The sequence below is a fragment of the Toxotes jaculatrix genome, chromosome 5, assembly GCF_017976425.1.
Source record: "Toxotes jaculatrix isolate fToxJac2 chromosome 5, fToxJac2.pri, whole genome shotgun sequence".
Lineage (NCBI taxonomy): Eukaryota > Metazoa > Chordata > Actinopteri > Toxotidae > Toxotes > Toxotes jaculatrix.
In genome coordinates, this window is record NC_054398.1 from 15,664,795 (window position 1) to 15,685,686 (window position 20,892).

Sequence of the window (20,892 nt, forward strand, 5' to 3'; positions counted from 1 at the left end):
GATCGTATCACTGTCATGAATCAGTGGATTGTGAATGTATGAATGAATGTTTGAATGAATGTTTGTCATCGGTCCGTCTCGCGAGAAGTCGTTGCAAACGTCAGATAACCTTTGGCACAGTTTGGTCTCTGCAGCGGTGAGGAGCAGCTAGAAGGGTCCAAGATGAACAGAGCATTGAACAAAACCAATCTGAGAAATTTGGTAAGTGTGTGACAGTTAGAGCTTAACAACATAACTTAAACAGACATTGCATTGCTCTGTTACACCAGACGAAAAGCATGAAACGTGTCAGTTAGCTTTCTTGTGTTTTTTTTTTCTGCAGCTTCTAGCTTGCTGGCTGGCTGGCGAGCTAATTCAGGTCGTCCTCGAGTGGCACGCCGTGGTCCAGTTTTGAATTATAGCATGTGGCAGGATTGTTGACTTATTTTGACTTAAATTTTACATATAGATCGGGATATAACAAGAATACAAGTTGAACGTTTTTGGTTTTGAGCCAGTGCTAGTTGGTGTTAGCATAACTAGCCGAGTGGTTATGAAACCTCTTGGCGTTAAACAACAGTTACGAAACTAAGGTGTTATCAAAGCGTTACCAACATGTTATTAAAGGCATTCAATCTCCCGTGAGACAGCAGCATATAATATGTTTAAAAATAACGTGGCATTTTATGTTTTCTCTGTTTGCTTGACTTCATCTAAATGACCTTTCATAGCTGATAATGTTCAGTCATATCAAGATGAGGCCGGTATTATCCTGCTTTACTCTGAGCCTGATGCAGCTGTTTCAAAGGTTGTTAACCCACCAATACAGGGTTGTTCTTGATTTCATCTGCAGTGCTCTTTTGAATCGATATGAATAATTAGTGCCCCTAAAATCTATTCAAATACTGTTTAATGAAATATATTCATTCACAGAACTGAGTAATATTACAATATAAATACATATATCTTGCTCACCCTTTATCATATGGGAAGTTTATCAGGTAAACAGGCAGAAATAACAGCTCAAAAATCAAAATCTTTATCCGCAAATTTGATTTGATAATTGGCTTACATGACATTGTTCTATTGACACGTTATATACGTTTATGTGTGCTGTATGCTGATATGTCAACATTTTCTCCAACAGACTGGTCTCCTCCGAAGGTTTCAAAGCACCTTGGTGGTTGCAGAGCACAACAATGAAAAGCTGACCCCTATTACACTGAATGCCATCACCGCTGCCAGTAAGCTGGGTGGAGAGGTGTCTTGTCTTGTTGCTGGAACAAGCTGTTCAAAGGTGGGCAAAGCTGTTGAGACAGACCTGGTTAAGGGATTACAAAATGTGCTGTATTTGTGATAGTATTTAGTTGCTCTTTTGGCTATTTCATATCGTGTTAACAAATGGATAAGTGAAGACACAGGAGAGCTAAGAATTTAGACATATGCATCTTGAACATGTTCATGGGAGATGAGAAGGTAATAGAAAGTCACAAGGAAAACTAGATACATCAAATGATTTTTGTCTCATCTCAGGTTGTGGAGCAAATCAGCAAAGTACAAGGTGTGAAGAAGGTTCTGGTCGCCCAACATGATTCTTTCAAAGGTGCCATGCCAGGTTTGTGACACCATCAGTGGCTGTTTTTTTTTTTTTTTGGCCCTTGCACACGGAGCAAAACATACTAAACTTTCTCTTAATAATCTGTTTCACAGTCCCACATATTCATAGCTGGAGGATGTTGTTCTTGACTTGCTAAAGGGTATCTTAGCTGTAGTAACTGCTAACATTTACTTTCCCGTTTGCAAAAACAAAAACAACGTCCATCTTTCTCCAGAGGAGTTGACTCCACTCATCCTGGCCACACAAAAGCAATTCAGCTTCACCCACATCTGTGCTGGTGCATCTGCCTTTGGAAAGGTAAAGGAAATTCACAGTCACAGTCAAGTTGCAGAAATATTTCAAAATGCATTTTTTTCACATAAAATTGCTGATTTTAAAAGCTTACACTGGCATAAGTTTTTACAAAATATCCCAACAATTCACAAAACTCTTTCTACCCAATAACTCTGTTGTCTACATGTACAGTCCTTCCTCCTCTTGATACTTTAAATGCAAGAGTATGATTGGTCTGTATTTCTCAGCTAATTCACCATTTTGTTTGCAGAACCTGCTTCCAAGAGTGGCTGCCAAGTTGGATGTTGCCCCAATTTCAGATATTATTGAGATCAAGTCTGCAGACACTTTTGTCAGAACCATTTATGCAGGTAAGCCTGTTATGTTAAAGAAGTAACAAGTGATTTCTTTTTTTCTTCATCCTCTTATAAATTTCTTCATTAGTTTTTCTGAAGAAATATTAAATCATGTTACCTGGCTTTGGCACAACCTTGATATGACACACATATAACATAAACACTGCTCAGTTTTTGCAAGAGGAATTGGCTCTGGCAAGTTCGCATCAGTTTTTTTTTAAATATTGTAATTTTATAGGAAATGCTCTCAGCACTGTGAAGTGTAATGAACCGATCAAGATCTTCACCGTCAGAGGGACATCCTTTGAGGCAGCTTCAACAGAGGGAGGAAGTGCCACATCAGAAGATGGTACAGTAGCTTACAGATTCATTCAAAGCGCTCTGCTGCAGTGCATGCTAAGAAATTGTCTGATATTCTGGATGCTGTTTCATAATATAAAAAGAAGAGCTACAGTCAGCCTCTACAAGCCTTATTTGTCATTGCAAGCTTTTATTCTTATTGATCCTTATTGATCCTTGATGATCCTGATTATCTGCAGTGAATGCCCCTTCACCTACTGGAGTTTCTGAGTGGCTGGAGCAGAGTCTCACGAAGAGCGACCGTCCAGAGCTGACAAGTGCTAAAGTTGTGGTGTCAGGAGGTATGAGTCAACTGTCTCTCTCTTTGTGTTATGTATGACAAATTAAGGGCAAACAGTGTGACCATAGAAAATATTTGGGCTGGAATTTATTATCGAGAAGTAATTTGTTAGCAAAGTCACTGTATATATATTAGGGATGGGGCCGATAACAGGCTGCAAACTGTCTCATTACTCCGCGTCACATTGAGACAGGCCTCTACATTGAGCAGCACCGTGGCTATCCAACTTTTCAGCACATGTCCGCTGTGTGGAAATATTTTGCACTAGAAACACCACGAAACAAGACAGCAACGTGCAATGTTTGCTAAGCCGTTATACCGAGGGGCGGAAGCTCCGTGGTAATAAGGTGGTAATAAGTAGCGATTAGCTCGATGCTAACATAATATGGAGAATCCCTTCGACGGGCTAGCGCATTAGCATCGGTCGCGCCATTAACTTTTACACACAAACGATAAACCAAAGCGGGACACCATTACAGGTAAGTCACACTTGTAATTCACACACCAACAATATATTACTCACAGACTTATGTAACTTCTAGGTGCAGCAGGAAGAAAATAAACCGTGAGTGAGCTTCTGCCCCTCGGGATATTTGAGATTTGAGAAACTTTGATTTGTTGCTGCTACAAGAGCCAGTATACTTCATTTGTGCTGATCAGATCAAGCAGCCCTTTTTATTTCTGTTTTATTTGGAGAGGGGTAGTCTAAAAGAAGGTTACCCTTTATGAGTGTCTTTTGAATTTAATAAATATTGTTTGTTAACAGGATTTCCTATTTTTCTGACCTTATACTTACCTCAAGTTGCCTTTTGGGAAATACATGCATACATTCATACATACCATACTTGCCTGTAGAGAAAATTTATTACAGCATCATATAAAATCAACAATAATGATAATAATAATATTAAAGCAAACAGAGCTCTGGTATCGGAATAGTATCAGGAACAGCAGATATCCAAATTCAGGTGTCGGGATCGGATCGGAAGTGAAAAAATGTGGATGGTACATCCCTAATATAGAATAGAATAGAATAGAATAGAGTTTTATTTGCCATTTGCACAGATACACTGCAGTACATGTGCATTGGAATTCTTGTGCATCCCTCCCCAGAGTCAAGCTTAAGGTTTAAATAATACAATAAAATAAGAAATAAGAAATAAAATAAAATAACCAAGAAATAATACAAAAGAAGAGCGAGATAGTGCACTTAAAATACAGGGAAGATTCTTAGAAAATTAGGTGCCTAATATAGGCACACTGTCACTTCCTGTATGTGATGTTTCACATGGTGATCTTAACAGGCATATTGCACATGGGATATTGCAAATATTTTAGAATATTTTTGAATTGTTTCACATGGTGAAAATAAGGACATATTTCACATAGTGATAACAGATTGTTTTTGACGTTTTTTTGCACATTGACAGGGTTATGATATGTAGTAGCTTCTTCCCTCCTTAATGTCCTGTGCCACTGTTCTGACAGTGGCTGGGAAGAAGCTGTTGTGGAGGCGGGCTCTGTGGGCACTGATGCTCACCGGCCTGCGATGCCTCAGGTTGTAGCCTGAGTCCACCCATTGAAACAAAGCACGAGCTGGATGGTGTTTGTCTTTCAGGATGCTCTGTGCTTTGCGTCTGCAGCGCTCGGTGCTGCAGCGCTCGGTGTATATATTATAATGTATATATTATAATCAAAGCAGTGCTTTAGTACCTTTATTGTAGGTTGGACTGATTTTTGTATTGTTGGAATTATTAGGACAATCAGAATCATCCTATTTTGTTGGCCAGGGGTTAGGGTTTGAAGAGAATTCAATAGGACGTGCTAGTTCAAATTTTTATTTGTATGGCAATTGTATTTTTTTTTTTCTCGTCAGGTAGGGGCTTGAAGAGCGGGGATAACTTCAAGCTGCTTTATGACCTTGCTGACAAACTGAATGCTGCAGGTAGGGTGGGATCATCATGATGTGTGTTTATAAATTGTTCTTATTTTTACTATTGGAGAAATTAAATCGCATATTTTTCTTTTTTCAGTTGGTGCATCCAGAGCTGCAGTGGATGCTGGGTATGTCCCAAACGACTTGCAGGTTGGACAGACTGGCAAGATTGTGGCACCGGTAAGTTATTCCAGTTCTGAAGTGCTTATTTGGATTTACCTCATTTTGTGCAACATATCACGAAAATAGAGAGAGGAATGTTATCATGTCAAAATGTTAATAGATTCAAAACTATGTTGTAAAGGCAGGCAATTCTTGAACTCAGTTGCGGTGTCATAGTGTACAAACCTACTGCTTCAGACAAATGCCTGTTAGCCATTACATAGTATGCTCGCAATCCAGTATCATCAGGATGTCTGCTCTGCCCTTTTAAAAAGGTTAAGTTCCCATTATGTGATTCAGCCGGGTTACCCCAGCTGTGATTATCCACACATTAGGCCCTGCAAAATGTACTTGATGGCACATTTAGGGCCCTTAAATGATTTAGCTGATCCATTAAAGCGGAGTGCAGTGGATGTCTGGTCGGAGCCTCAGACCAGGGCAGACTGTCCAAATTGGATTTTCCAAATGTTATGACAAGCATGTTGGATTTTGCTAAGTTAATTAAATATAAATTAAGTTTGCTTTGTTTTTTTCACCCTACCAATCTAAAAATGTTTAGTGTATTCAGTGAAATAAAAGATTCATGTTTTATTCACGTGTATGCATGTAAGACAATATCTCTTCTGTGCTGATTAAAGCACAATTTATTTTCACAAAATTTTAGCGTAAACATGAGAGTCAAATGTCTTTGACCAGCGGTTAGTCTCTGAATTGTTCACTCTAATGGAAACTTAACGCTTCATAAACTGATGTGTCTGGTCGGTTAAAAATGTTGCTCTATGCATTATCTGTAGTTGTGAGACACTTGTGTTCATACACCGATGCTTTGCTCCACTGAGACAACATTAAATAATCACTGAAATATTCATATGATAGTGCATTAAACAGAGAGACAGAGATGGTTTTCCCAGCAGGTTTCGGGAGATGTGAGAATGGCTGACCCTTGACACACACACAGTGCCCCAGCACAGATTACACATCCGTGGCCATTATACCATCAGTCACCTCGGGTGTATCATAGTTCTGAGGCGTACCTTTTCCAGAAGCATGAGATTACACTTCATGTCAACAGTAACCGTTGCCTGGTTGTCTTCTCTTCTTGTCCACAGGAGTTGTACATTGCTGTCGGTATCTCCGGAGCTATTCAGCACCTGGCTGGAATGAAAGATAGCAAGGTAACACCACTGAAGCCAAGGATTTCCCCATCATCCCCCCTTTCTTATTATTTTTCAGTTTTTTAAGCTATATATGAAACACAACACAGTGTGCCACTTACAATGTAGAATTTTACGAACACTAATTTCATCAAGTAGCCTTAGTTGTCTCTAGTTTGGGCACAGACATTTGGCAACATTTGTAAAAACAGTTGTTGCTTTGCTTCAAAGCACTTAGTACCACATGAAGTAAAATTTGAAGTTGCATGCCAGTGAGTACCCATCTCACACACAATCAGTACACAGCACCCGCAACCATAACTCTAGTCGCCACACCCTTTGATATGGTGTCTGGATGTTTTTGTATTGTTTACCGTTAAAACCACATTAGGCTGTTAAAACAGTACAGTCCTGTGGCATTCTGCATTTAAGTCTAAGCATTTAAAACTTGTTCTTTTTTTATTTTATTTAGACAATTGTTGCTATCAACAAGGACCCAGAAGCTCCCATTTTCCAGGTAGCCGACTATGGCTTGGTAGCTGATCTTTTCAAGGTGAGTGTCTAGGATTGATATTGCCGCAGGCTTTTACATTAGGAAACAACTGAGTAGTGATGCCAAAACACTGCTCACGTACCTTGTGCCTGGACGTCCACTGCATGTTTTGACAGCTGAGAGTCCAGAGTGACAGTCAGAATATAACATTTGCTTTCTCACTGATAAATTTTGCACGATGCCTTATTCCACCTAATGGAAATGTGCATCTGTTGAATTATTAAGCTCTTGAATTAATCAGAGGAGAGTTGTGACTGAAGCTGGCTGCTCTGAGAGAAACACATTAGCATCTCAGAAGATTTAAAAAGTGATCAATAGTTACTTTAAAGGTTGCTTCAGTTTTGTATTCAGCTTCTACTTGCCAGACCTTTTACACGCTTAGCTGCTTTCTTGTATCAGCCTGGCACTTGGGGATAGTGAGCCAGGACTGTTGGCTGGTTGGAAAGGCTAGTAGGTTATATTTTCATGTGTGTCCTGTTGGTCATGTTTTATTTAGCCCCTCAGCAGAGCATGAGCAGCCCAGGTGTCCTGACAAACTCTATAGATGTGATTAGCAATAATAGCTTGTGGCACTAGAGTTGTGACCCACTGGATGAGATCACCTTACATGTGATCACTCCTCGGATAGCTGATTAAAATGGATGGGCTTTCTACTTTTTCCCCAAATGGACAATTGATACCTCAGACCAGCTCAGACAGTGACTGATGATTCAGTACTGACGTTGCTCAACTCACAAGGAGAGAGATTTGTATAATTTTGTACTCAAATTTACCTCAAAAGGCTTTTGAATTTGTCTTCTTTAAATCTACATGACGGGCAATATTAGTGTGTTTATTTATGGGCTAGATGCCTCCCTTGTACTGTAGAATGTCGCCCCACATTTATCAACTGTGATAAATGTTTGTATGCTTGCAGCCTGCTGCTGTCTTGATAAATCTCAGTGTGCTCATTTATGCCGTGAGCACCAGCACGCTTGATGGTTTGTGTAATAAACTCATAGATCTTATTATATGGAATAGGCTGGGGATCAAAGTGACAGGTGCTGGTGAGCATCCCCACATGTAGAGGCGAACAGAAGTAACTTGAACTTCATTTTTCTGCCTAAATTATTTCGACTGTGTATTTAGTTGTTTTGGTCATACAATCATTAATTTGAAAGTACACTGGTGTGACAACAGTCATGTAGTTTGAGTTTTCAGGGCTACAACAAACTCCTGCAGTAAATACACTGAACAGAAAATATTTGCTGAGTTTGTTCCTGTCATAATGCAAGTGTAAAATGTCGATAAAGTATTAAAGTCTGTGCTGTTTTCAGGCTGTTCCTGAGATGACTGAAGTACTGAGCAAGTGAGGAGAACCAAAAGCCCACCAAACGTCCACTGCACAGCTGTGAGAGTGACCACGGGATCTTATAGCCGCTGCCTTAACAAATTTCTGAAGCCGTGAGTCTGCGTGCAGAAAGAATTTCATGATCAACATCTCTGACTGGCATCAGAAGAACACCAAATGTCAGTTTTTACATATATATATATTTACTGTACATGCATTAAGTATCAGCGAATAAGCCCCTACTTACCTTTGGCAAGAAGTTCTTTTATGCCTGCAGAAGTGATGTAAGTTGTATTTAATTTTAGGGTACAGTAAAGGAAATCTTTGGGAATGCTTACCTTATCTTTAGACTTCTGACTGTGACGTAGCTGGCTGTGAGATGTAGGTGTTCACGCTGACCTAGAGAGTGTGTAATTATTGAGATGTTTTTGGAAAACGATGTATTAAAACGACAACTAATAACTGTCTTTCTTGTTTTGCCATGATTGCCCTTTATTGGGTTCATTTTGTAATGCCCTCTTTCCATTGTCAAGATAGAAAATGCCTGTTGATAGTACAATAAACAGGGTTAGTTTGCAATATTTAAGTGGCAGATCTTGAAGGTTCATGCTATAATTTTCTTCCTATCATTTTATTGTAGCACTGGTCCCTCACTATTTTTTGGCTGTGATATAATGATTAAGCCTATCCTGAAATATTTACACAGCTTCCAAAGATCATAAAAAGGTAGTACTTTAGACCTGAATGATGTGAAATCCATCATATCCAGTTAGATTTTGAATTATTTTGGTGAGTGAGGGACATGCTGTGGTTTTCAAAATCTCAGTAAACACTGACTCAGCTGGGTTTGGTCAGCTTCGAGTCATGGCACCTGGATGAAAAACTGATTCATTTGAATCAGCCACCAGTCAAAAGATTTCCCTACTCTTTCCACTTACAGAATTTAGATAAAAATGTTAACATTTCTAATATATAAAGACAAAGATTAGAAAGAAGTTGAGACTGATCCGATGTACCCTGCAGCAGTCCGTCAAAGAGGACTGTTCTTGGTGAGTTTGGAGACACTAGACTGACTACCAAAACAGCTGACGCTTGTGTTAAATCCATGTCTTGTAGCTTGGAGGAACTGATTCACAGTTTATAGCTCTCCAATAAATCATCAGCATCTCCAATTCCTACAAAGTGTATCAGAGGAACTAAGCCCTCAGCACCGTCCTCTCACTGGTTTAATTTCCTAGAAAATCAAACCGCAACTTTACATATCAAAAGCCAGATTTTCTGCACAGACCAGTTGTCTGAAAATTTTGGGCTCGAGCCCTGTTGCTGGTTTCTTTTAGTAAAATTTTTTCATAAAACTCTTTGTGAGTGTCAATTCCTGATAAGTGGTGCCTGATATTATCAAGTCTGTCTCCTTCTGTCCTCCTTTCCCTATTTGTGCTGCTCCGGCAAGTTCATCCTCTCAGCTCCAACGATACAAAGAGGCTGACAGACATACAGTTTATGTGCCTGTGACTCCCAACGACATGGGAGTTAAGTAAAGCGTTAATTTTTGCGGTTGATCTGAAGAGCGATTCTTGTGAAGTTCATGTCAGACGGAGTCTTATGTCTCTGACAGACGGTTGACTGGGGTGTCCACTGGATCCATCATCCTGTACTTTTCCGCTATAAGAGGCTCGTTGCCCTGCAGATGGATGATCGGCTTAGAGTGGAGTCCAACTCTGCTCTCCTGGTTCCTCTTGTTGTAGATGTTGACCCTGTGCTCCAGCTCAGGGCTGGTTTTGGTGGAGCCTGCCGGGCTGGGTGGTTTAAGGTTGACAGGGTCCAGGCCCTTCTGTGTGAGACAGGAGTCCTCGGACAGAGAGGAGAGCAGCTCCTGCACCACAGCGCTGGGACTCCCTCTCGGCTGAGTGCCCAGGGCTAGAGGGCTGCTGTAGGGTGGAGGGTAGCAGCGTTGGTCGCTGTAGTCTGTTGAGGTGGAGGCCTCTCGCACCGTGGAGCTGCAGTCCGTGGTGGAGCCTAGCGTGTGGCTGCTGATGCTGTGCTGGCGGGCGCTGAAGCTGGTACGGGACACTGTGGTCGTGGAGGCTTCGCTGACTGAGCTGCCGGTCCGCTGCAAACAGCTGGACGGCACTGCATCGGCACTCACCAAAGAGGAGGGAAACTGGCTGGGGTTATTAGGCAGGTGCACGTCTATGGCTGCTGTGGTGATGACGCGGGCAGGGTCTGGGATCCCCATATCTAAAAGTACAACACATAATGTATTGAAATATCATGGTGTGACGTGCTGTTGAAAAGACTGAAGTAGGATTTTGATGATGCTCACCACTGCTCGGCTCACTGTAGTACTGGCTGATGTAGTTGTTCATGTCATCTTGGCCGTGGTGATCTGAAGAGGATAAAAATGTCCACTTAATGTACTTTATCTCAGAAACAATAAAAGTGAATCCAGTGTGAATTTACATCATGTTTCTTAAGCGCAAGGTGCTCTTGTCTGACCAAAAAGTCCAAAACCCAAAGTATAAATTTTGCAATCATAAAACAGAAAAGCAGCAAATCACCTGACAGAAAGTGAAATGAGTAGATGCTACTTGATAAACTCACTTATCAGTCTTTTTTTTTTGTTCCTCTTCTAATAGATTAATCAGTATTGTTGTTGTTTTAGCCTTGCCTGAGTGAGCAACACTTGGTGTGTATGTTTCACGGATCCAAAATCACAGTTTCTCTTAAGTGCTAGCCAACATCCCACAGGACTGTTAAATAGCCCATAATCATTTATGTTTGGGCGTCATTTATTCTATGAATTTCCCAACAGGGGCCGCTCATTTCTTTTTTTTGGCCTAGAATGTGACAAGGATCATCTCCGGATGATCAATACCACATGAGTATATGAGAATCAGGCCCAGTTAAAAGGATGTCGGACTAGAAACCCTGTGGCTCAGATGTATGGCAGGTTGCACTATGATTTATAGCTTTGATAAAAGGAAAAGCCTCACTGTTTTGAGCCCTGACAGCGCTTTGTTGCTTTAAGTCCTGTAAGTTATGGACTGTCACGGTGTGAAAGGTTTATAGTCCACCTAGATGTGGCACCAGAATTTTGATGTGGATTGTGAGATGAATGTTTTTGAGAAGAGGACACCACCACTGTGCTGGTGTGTAATGTCCACTATAAACACACAGCCCTAATCTGCAACATTTGAGAGTTGGAGCAAATGATTACTATTTCCAAAATTTGCTATTTGGTATCATGTTTTCTACTATTTTTTTGTTGCTTTTAGTAACCAGAAAGCCGCTTCCATAGCAACACACTGATCATCTCTACATTTAGCCATCAGCTTCTGTGAAAGTTGATATTCTTAAACGTCCAACACAGGGCCTAGACTCCCCCTAGTAGACAGAGGTTTTTGATAGTCTGTAATACAAAGGACTTTGGTGTTCCAGACGGTTACCTGCAGGCCCCCCGGGCTCTCTAGCTTTAGCTGGACCGTGATGCTCGGAGGCTCCAGGGGCCAGTCCATCCACCTCCTGGAAAGTGCTGCTTTGTTTACCCCACATATGGTGGATCTGCATGGCTGCTTCACGCTCTGCTACCAGATCCAGGTCCTGCTGGGCCAGGTGGGCCCTCAGCTGCCTGATTTCAAACTTGAAGGAAAGAGGGACAAATGGATTTTCCTCTTGACATTCAGTGCAAACACACACAGGTAATTTTTAGGACTGTCTATCACCAACTGAATACTGTATATTCATGCTAATATGCCATTCTCTTATGTTCTGAGATTTTATTTGCATTTTATGCCCCTGTTTAACTGTGCTGGCTGTATTGCTTGCATCATTGCAGACCTTTACACATACAGTACTGTGTGCATGTGCCAAACTGCACATTCCAATCTCTCTAATAGTTGCAATATAACTCTCAGATATAGACTAGACACTTCTGAGAAACATAGAGCACTCAGTGGATGCACTTGCAGTTACACTAGATTATTAAATTGTGAAGTTGTCAATAGATTGATTTGAGATAATGCACAGCGCTGGCTATGTGATATCCTCAAGACTGCTGTAAAAGGTTTTATCTAGTGATAATATGGGATCATTTTTGTCTTTTATGCCTTTCAGAGTACAGATTTATCTTAGTCTTTTCTTGTATAACACTTTGCTGCCCTCTGCTGGTTAAATGCTGAAAAATAAATTGTAAAAGGAAATCTGCACGCTTTAAGTAGAGATATGAGATACATACTGCCTGTTCCTGGCAGATCTGAGTGAGACGGTCAAGCTGTTCCTCCCTCACCGCCTTGGCCTTCTCATACTGCTGGATCTCCAGCTCCATCTCCACCTTCACTTGCAGCACATAGGCTAGAACAACAGGGCACATTATAGTCAGATTTCCGGCAAAAGAAACAGTTAATCTTGAATCTCTCAAAACCACAGTTCTGTTGAAATAAATCCTGCATATTTTTGGCATTTAGTGGCTCATAACTAGGTCTGCTACCAACATAACATAACATAACATAACATAACATAACATAACATAACATAACATAACATAACATAACATAACATAACATAACATAACATAACATAACATAACATAACCCTGTACATAAGGTGAACAAAGTGACATTACTGGGATCCTGCAAACAGTGCCACCTTTCTGAGGCTTCAGTCACGTTCAGTTTTTGTTGAGGCTGTGTCAGAAAAGGTAGGTAATAGTTTGTGTCGTGTTTGTGTTTAAATGTGTTAAATTGAGCAGCTAGTGTACAAGATGACGACAGGGTTTGAACTAAGCTCACACTCACATGCAATTTCCCCACTGAAGGACTAATAAAGGATTTTCTTATCTCACCAATCATCCCCTTGAATATGTATTGTACTATGTTTAAAAACCACCAGGGGGAGCAATATTGTTAAAAAAAAATCATCCTTCCCAATAAATGAAATGCTCTGTATGTACCTATATGATAAAAAAAAATCATTTTCATGTAGCAGCTACTGTGTGAGCAGTGAAACCACAGGTTCGTTGCGTCAAATGATGCCCTACCATGATTCCTGGTGAAAAAAATAAAACGTGAGGAAGAAATGACTGAGCAAACAACCTCTAGATTGAATGTAACCAATACCGCAGAGAGCACACTGCAGCATCTATCTCTGTTACCTGACAGTAAAGGACAGGACACAGGGGACATCAGCCCCCAGCCCCTCAGCCCCCCGGCCCCTCCCAGCCTCACCATCAATGATCCTCTTGACCCTCCAGATGCGCAGTGTGATGATGAGACCAATAGCATCCCAGGGGCTGCTGGGGCCGTTGGCCACTGTGGAGGCCACCATGGGGGCCAGGGAGAGGACGATGACAGCTCCATCAAACACCTGGGGAAATACACACACACACACGTACACATCAGGTTACTGTTGTGTCTGTAGCTTCCACAGTACCCACATTGAGGTATGACATTGAGGGAATGACACTGCAGTGAAATGGGCCCCGAGTCAGGTCTAATGGGACCCATGGGAGCTTACCTCTACTTTGTTCTCTATGTAATCCCATATCCCCAACACCACGATCCTGAACACCGTCTGAGACAGAGATGGAGACAGAGAGCAGGTTACACACAAGGTAAGATGGACAAAAACAACTAAAGGACAACTAACCTGAGGCTGGATGATGGAGACAGAACACAGACAGTAGTAAATGGCATTTGCAGTTGTGATTCATATTTCTTTTGTCCCTCCACTGGTAATTCATCAGTGACATCATATTCATACACATCACAGGCGGCACGATAGGATTTCATCTAAACAATTAGAGACACCACATTTAGCTCCTTCTGCTGACACAGCAGGAGCTGCAGAGGGCAAACAACTCTCTCCCTTCCGCTCTGTTCCTCTTCTGCTATAACCTAACTCCCATCCTCATTTCAGACATTCAAGGTTGCGCTGGAGCAGAAATCAGCCTCCCTGCTGTTTCCACTGCTTCAGTGTGGCACTGAGGGCTTGTATTTATTGATAGGTAAAACTCCAGCTCCAAAAAAAAAAGTTAGCAGTAGGGGTGATCACATGTAAGGGGAACTAAGACAAATGTGGCTGGCTGTAAAGAAAATGGTAATCGATACGGCACACCTGAGGCCTCGAAATCATTTAAAACCAGTGGCACAGAAAAGCTCCATCTGCATTTTAAAGTGTTTGTGCTGCGGATCAATCGAATAACCCGAGAGGGACCAGCCGTGCTGGCTTTAACAACAGGAGTTATGTAAGTTTTGTTTTTTTTTGTTTTTGTTTTTTTCAAAAATACTGAGGTAGATCTTTCTTGTATGAGTTTTAATATTTCAGTTAGATATGCTATCAATGGAACTGTACACAAGTCCACCACTAATCAGAATCTAATCATGAGGTGACAGAGGGCACGGGGGGGGGGCAGCGTTTCAGTGTTGTTAGTATTATGATGAGAATCTCTTGGTGTGCTTCACTGGCCCCACATACTGCACAACGGAGCATTAATCGACAAGCCGCTGCATCAGCTGTAAGTGAGACTGTTTTTGTGTCGAGAAGGGAAATGATGGAGACTCACCTCGGTGAAGAACACGGAGAGGATAGCCAGGCTGATCCAGTGGATGATGCTGGCAAACTGGAACGCGTTGTTAACTGCAGGGATAAAACAGAGAAACTGGCTGGTTTATTATTATTTTTTTGTTTCCATCAGCAATTATTTGCTGCCTAACATTGTCAAGGTGCAGTGAGGTGGTGCAAATACAGTAGGTGCATCCATGGACACACACACACGCACCTACATAAATGTGCAGACAGAGGCATGAAGCAACATCATAAATATGAATTTGCCATATTCTGTAGACGTACATGTCTGTATCTTCCTGTCTATTCATCAGGCTCATTGTGGAAAGCCTCAAACAGAGCTCGGCTGTCAGCTGAGGAATTTCTCTTCACATGCCACCTCTCCCCCCATCTGTCTTTGTTTGCCGTGTTCAGTGATCTGTCTATCAGTCCATTGATCTTCCTCCAGTCCTCCCCACGCCCATCCAACCAGCCAACTCTGTATTGCCTGATTCCTTTGTCCACAAATCTCCCTCCACGCATTTGTCTCACTTTTCCCCCTCTCGTCTGTCTGTGTGTCCCAGGGGAACAGTTAAGACTTGAATGCATTTAGTTACTGCTGGAGCGACAGTGCCTGCATGTGTGTTCTTCACTCAGCTCTCTGCCATCAAACAGGTCACAACCCCTGACCTTCTGCTTATGATATATGAGGGTGTATCCACAAGGCCAGATAATGTACAAGGAGGTGATACCAGGGTGACATGGGTCACATTGGTATTTCGACCACCTGACATTTTGTGTTAGCTGTGGAATACTAATAGGGGGGTTATATTCCCCAGACCATGATTGATCAGAGCCTCTGGTCCCGGAATAGATCATCAGTGACACAGACTCATTATACAGTACATATATAAGACCAGGTTAGCAGCTAGTATTTACTCTGTTCTGCACAGGGTCACATATATGCTGCACACTGATTTATGCTCCTTCAGATACAAACGCTGTCCTGAATTATATTAAAATCAAACACTATAAATGATTTCATAGTGTAGTATGACCTTTTTACCAACCACTGTCCCACCTGAGGGATCGCAGATGACAAAACATTCACAGACTGCTAATACTGTGATATGTTGTATGAATAATTTGCTCAGTTTTCATTCAATATTATTATGTACTATAATGCTACACACTGTTAATGTTATCACTGGCTCTAATAAAATAAAGGTGGCTTGCCAGAAAAGGAAGGTGTTGCTCATTTGCAGCGTAATGGTAACAGCTGTTACCTGCTGCATAATATTGCCAGGTGTGGGTAAATGGTCCCTGTCCTTAATTAAAAAGCACCTTCATCTATGAAATTTATTTTTCCAACCAATTTTTGTTAAATTATGAGAAAAAGTTTCTGTGTTGTCTGTCATTAACTCTTGTTATAATGCTGTAACTTCTATGAGCACATGATCTACCTAAAGCTTAGTGTTTGCTCTATTTAAGGTCTTGAGGACTTGCTCCTTTGTGTCTATACATTGACCCAGTGCCTTTGTGTAACAATTAGTAAACAATTGTGCTGAGTAGTCCACTTTTCTCCCTCTCCAAGAATGCTATTGCTAGCCAAGTTGCTAGTACTCACACTGCAACAGCTTGGTGTCTATGAGCAGCTCCAGTGTCAGCAGCAGCACCACCAGGATGACACAGGCCACCAGGAAACAGTTGAAGCCCGCCGACAGCAGACAGACCTGCCACAGCGCTGCCCTTCTTCCGCAGCACGGCTTCAGCCAGTTCGACCTGAGCAGAGGGGGGCAGAGGAGGGGGGAAAGCATTTAGAGGAGCTGTGGGTACAAAGATAAATGGTGGGCCTTGTTGTGGTGGTTATTTTAAAATGTAATACTGGTACAGAGAGCAAATCTGACAGCCAGCCTACAAGGTCAAATCAATAAAACACAAGGAACGTCAAGATACACAAATCGTGAGGCGTATTCAGCCTTGACTTTGCTCAGTTTTCATTCAACGTGCTTCTAAATGATTTTCAGCAGAGGGCACTATTCTGCATGCAAATCATACAAATGCAGAGCATGCTTGCTGAAATTAATTTACACTTCAGTTCAATGCAAAGCATAAATACATGTCCTGCTGGCACCGAGGTGATATATTAGTATGGATTAATTCTGTGCAGGAATTCATGTCATTTCTTCTTTGCCGCTTTCCTCATCTCCTCATAAAACCATTCATTCTTTCCTTTTCTGCCACTGTCCTCTTCCCATTAGAGCTCTCCTTTTATACCATCACCAGGCAGTGTAGTCTACCTAAGACAACAGCCATTACTTTGTTGGTTGGTTTCTATTTTTGGAATCAGATTACATGACATCTGTTGTAATACACATCCGAGCATATAGTTTTTGTTTCATCCGAACATGCATTGCAGAGCTGATGCAAAACATGTTCTTTACTCTCTACATGTAGAGCCGCAAAGTCAGTAAAGTGTGGTTCTGGAGAGATTAGAGTGTCACATGCTTAATTCTCCCCCCTGCTGCTTCACTAGGTGACAGGATGGATCTCTCTCAACTGGCTAGCTGACTGGCTGGCTGAATGCTAATCTGGGCGACTGGTGTGCTAACAACCTGGCTGGTAGTTAGCTCACTTGTTATCCTTTTGTTTGTGCTCTGGAGCAATGACTAGCTAGGTGGCTGGCTGACTGACTGACTGCATGAGACAGCTCCTCCAGCATGCACCCATCTGGAGGATTCAGTCACATGCAGCCAAAAAGAAGATTGCTTAACTGAATGACAATGTTTTTCATCAGATTTTTCCATGACAGTGTTTGTACTCTCATACCTGCATGCCTGGCTGCTTGTTTGATAGAACATCAGAGTGAAGAGATGAGGGAGAAATTTGGATCATTCATAATTCCTGTTCCTAGAACTAGTGGTTTAGCAGCTACTGCTTTTACATCTCCCTCCACATTGGAATATATTTTCCATTATTTTGGAGTGTGCCGGTGAGCTCGCTGCTTGTCCAGGTACACTGGGTCGGAAGATGTGAGTGGCAGACCTGCCTTAAATCCATCCCTACTCTCCGATTCAAATTCCTCCAATCAGAGCCTGTGACTGACTGAAACTCCAGGGGATTTATGGTCAATAAATAATGACAAATCTCCAGGAGGCACACTGGGCTTTCCCTTCCTGTCACAGCTTTGCATTCCACACACGCTACTCAGATGTACTCTTAGAAAACCAGACACAAAAAAGGGAGGTGTGTGTGTGTGTGTGTGTGTGTGTGTGTGTAGGAGGGGAGCTGGGTGCTGTCCTTTCTCAGAAGCAGGACTGAGAAAGGCAGTACGTTCCTTCGAAAATAGCAGCTATCCGTTGTCACCAGTCCCCCATAGGAGGAAAGCTACGGGCAATATCTGTCAGAGGACAAGAGAGGATGATTTATTCTACCCCTGCTTCAGCTCAGAATGAAGGCGGCAAACACTGAGAGAGGAAGCGGGGTACAGCTGGTTCAAAGGCATTGGGACTCATCCAAAACTGGAGAGAGAGCCAGAGAGGAAGGAGGGGGAGCTGGAGAAGGAAGAATCAGAAAGAGAGAACAGAGGAAGATGCTGATTGAGTTGAAATTGAGAGAAGAATGATTCCGGCTTATTATAATGTGGGTTTTATTAGTCTGAATTCTGCTCATCACAGTAACGATAGCACTGTACTCAGAAAGGTGGTTGCTTGGATTTATGAATGTGGCAACATTCATAAATCCAACAAAGAAGTCCACTGAGGTATGTAACACCAGCGAAGATCATACATGTTTTAACAAACCCCAGGTTAGGTAAAGGTATTTGGAATTTAGGCTGCAACCAATTGTTTGATTAATCATTTAGTCTATAAATAGTCAGAAAGTAGTGAGAAATGTTTATTATTATTTCTTATACCACAAGGTGTCTTATTTTGTACAAGCAGCAGTCCGAACCCCAAAGAGACTCAATTCACTACCAAAGAAAAGTAGCTAATCCTCATATTTGAGAAGATGAAAGTTTATGATATAAATAGCTGCTGATGATTATTTTGTCATCTTGTCAGACTGACTGACTAATACTGTTTCATGTAAAAAAAGAAAGGTGAACAGTAAAATTATTACCCAAAGTATCCATTATAAAAATCCATCATAGTTTACTGACTTTCTAATGCGTCTGTGACCTGCTGTACTTGTGCAGTAAGAGGTTATCATTAACATTTCGGACACGCTTCTGGTTTTATCTCCAAAAAAAGTTGGCTTGTTTGTAACTTGTCTAATGGTCTCTTGTTTCTTGGCCAGTTGGGCTGCACTGAAGTGATGTCCCAGTGATTCTAAATCAATAAATTTGTTGAGTGCCATAACCAAAAGGAATCGTGTCCAAAACTATAAAAAAAATAATACCTAAAATGTAATAAACTGGAGTTATTCTTTGAGGTGAAAAAGAGAGAGGTGATCCTACAGAGCGTGGTCATTTTACAGAAGTAGCTGAACCTCTGGTGTAGCACAGCTAAACATCCTCTCCATCCTTCACCAAGGTCAGCAGAGAGGCTGGAGCTCTGCCATGCTGTGTCAATGTTCTCCCAGAGGCTAACTGGTGGCACTCAGTCCTCTGTGGCAACCCTCTGTATGAGCCAATGCCAAAAGATTAGGAGCTCAACACCTGGGGTGACAAAGAGGTGGTGGAGGGTAATGGTATCATTAGCAGATACCATAGAGACTTTCCCCAGCACTGATCTGTTCCCAAGGAACAATGTCAAACCCCATCTGCCAGTGGAGGAGAGCCAAGAAAAAGAAACATTTACCTAATGATACGCCTAACACACAGTCACCGGACATTTGTGGACCATTAGTTAAAAGTTCGAATGAGCAGCACACACTCCAAGAGACACCTCACTTACCTTAAGGACTGAAAAGCATGATTTAACTCATACTGTGAGGACTCATAATTCATTCAGACCTATCCCATAAGCCAGGCAGAAAAGGTATTAATTTAATAAACCTGTAAAGAAAAACCCTGTCTGGAAGCAGAGTAAATGGCAGTGATGGATTACTCCAAGCTCAGAAACTTAATTTTAGGGAAATCACTTTAAACCTTGAACGCTGAGGACCTGAAGTATTTATGAGGAAGTGAAGCTGCTTCAGTGGTGGAGCAAGCCAAGGAAGAAAATCAGCTCACTCTCTCGCAGGGTCACGGATGGTTCAGATCGAATGGGCAATGCCTCAAGGGCTGGTCATGGACTCATATGCATGTACACACACACAAATCGTTACTCATGCACACACACTGTTAAGGACATTGTTTGTGGAGGAAATGAAAGATGCAAGGTGCCGTGTGCTGTGGACAGGTTCATAAAGACATAAACGGGCCAGCGGCTGCAGTGGTAACACACTGGGGGAAGATCGAAGTGTGCCCGACAGCAGCGCAGAGCGAGGGGATTAGATCATGAGATCAATAGTGGCCTGAGATGGAAGTGATGGCATGCTGTACATGACGCCGGCTGCATGCAGCAGAACGGCCAGACAGGGACAGAATGGACAAAGACATCAGGCAGATTGACTGGCACAGAGGAAGGTGTCTGGTCGCTCTGTTGGGGTCCATTCACACAGACGGGACAGAGTTTTGGCTCCAGCTCAAGCTAAGTAGCTCTCACTGAGGTGGGGAGCCTATCACAAGGAGCATCTCTTTCATTATACTGTCTCCTGTAATTGAGACAGGGTAAAATACAATGTAAACTCATTAGGTACAAGTTAAATGGAAATTAAATCAGAAAGGTGGTGCTGTGTTTGTGAGTTAAGAAATTGAGCGAGAGAGAACGGGGAAGGGCTGAAAAGGCGAAAATTCCTTCAGAAATAATGAGTCTCAAAGACTCTATCAACTCGTCTGTGGTATTGATTGTAAGACACACACACACACACACACACACATTAGCGCAGCTGTCCTTGTTAGGACATTTCATTGATTTACACTCATTATGGTTAGCCTAGCCCTAACCCTAACCTTAACCAGGATCTCAGCAATGATGTTTTGCCAGGCTTTGTTCCCCATGAGGACCAAAAAAGGTCAAACACACACACACCGGACAACAACTGCAATTACTAACCTCTCCTTCAAAATATTTGCAAAGGAAAGCCTAAAACAATGTCACTGTGAACGACTTGCACTGCTGTTCCAGTCCTCTAAATAATTGATTGGAAGTCTTGATTGATGTCTTGATTGCACATTTACAACAGAGCAACACTGGTCTGCGAAAAAAAAACTCCAAAAAACTTCAGGACATTAGGGTACAGATCTGTGGCATTTGCCCCACAATTACATTTGCTTCCAAAATCATTAATCATGCCATGAGCAAA

General features: G+C 41.9%; 2 protein-coding genes across 5 annotated transcripts in view; one reads left to right on the forward strand and one right to left on the reverse strand.

Annotated features, from left to right (window-relative positions):
* The first annotated feature begins 99 nt into the window (after positions 1 to 99).
* etfa (electron transfer flavoprotein subunit alpha) lies at positions 100 to 8,468 on the forward strand. The gene is made up of 12 exons (XM_041037790.1): positions 100 to 201; positions 1,127 to 1,276; positions 1,513 to 1,594; positions 1,812 to 1,894; positions 2,142 to 2,241; positions 2,465 to 2,575; positions 2,766 to 2,867; positions 4,743 to 4,811; positions 4,900 to 4,982; positions 6,074 to 6,139; positions 6,591 to 6,671; positions 7,988 to 8,468. The coding sequence occupies exons 1-12, from the start codon at positions 163 to 165 to the stop codon at positions 8,021 to 8,023; spliced, it is 1,002 nt and encodes a 333-aa protein (XP_040893724.1). The 5' UTR covers positions 100 to 162; the 3' UTR covers positions 8,024 to 8,468.
* A 106-nt stretch (positions 8,469 to 8,574) lies between these two features.
* tmem266 (transmembrane protein 266) overlaps positions 8,575 to 20,892 on the reverse strand; it is a 30,638-nt gene continuing 18,320 nt past the window's right edge. For all 4 annotated transcript variants that reach the window (XM_041037784.1, XM_041037782.1, XM_041037785.1 and 1 more), the window contains 8 exons: positions 16,169 to 16,323; positions 14,561 to 14,634; positions 13,513 to 13,569; positions 13,224 to 13,362; positions 12,236 to 12,351; positions 11,448 to 11,640; positions 10,325 to 10,387; positions 8,575 to 10,239 (listed from right to left, as the gene is read on the reverse strand). In XM_041037784.1, coding sequence (XP_040893718.1) covers positions 9,602 to 10,239; positions 10,325 to 10,387; positions 11,448 to 11,640; positions 12,236 to 12,351; positions 13,224 to 13,362; positions 13,513 to 13,569; positions 14,561 to 14,634; positions 16,169 to 16,323 — 1,435 coding nt within the window. In that variant the 3' untranslated portion in view covers positions 8,575 to 9,601. The remainder of the gene's footprint in view (positions 10,240 to 10,324; positions 10,388 to 11,447; positions 11,641 to 12,235; positions 12,352 to 13,223; positions 13,363 to 13,512; positions 13,570 to 14,560; positions 14,635 to 16,168; positions 16,324 to 20,892) is intronic.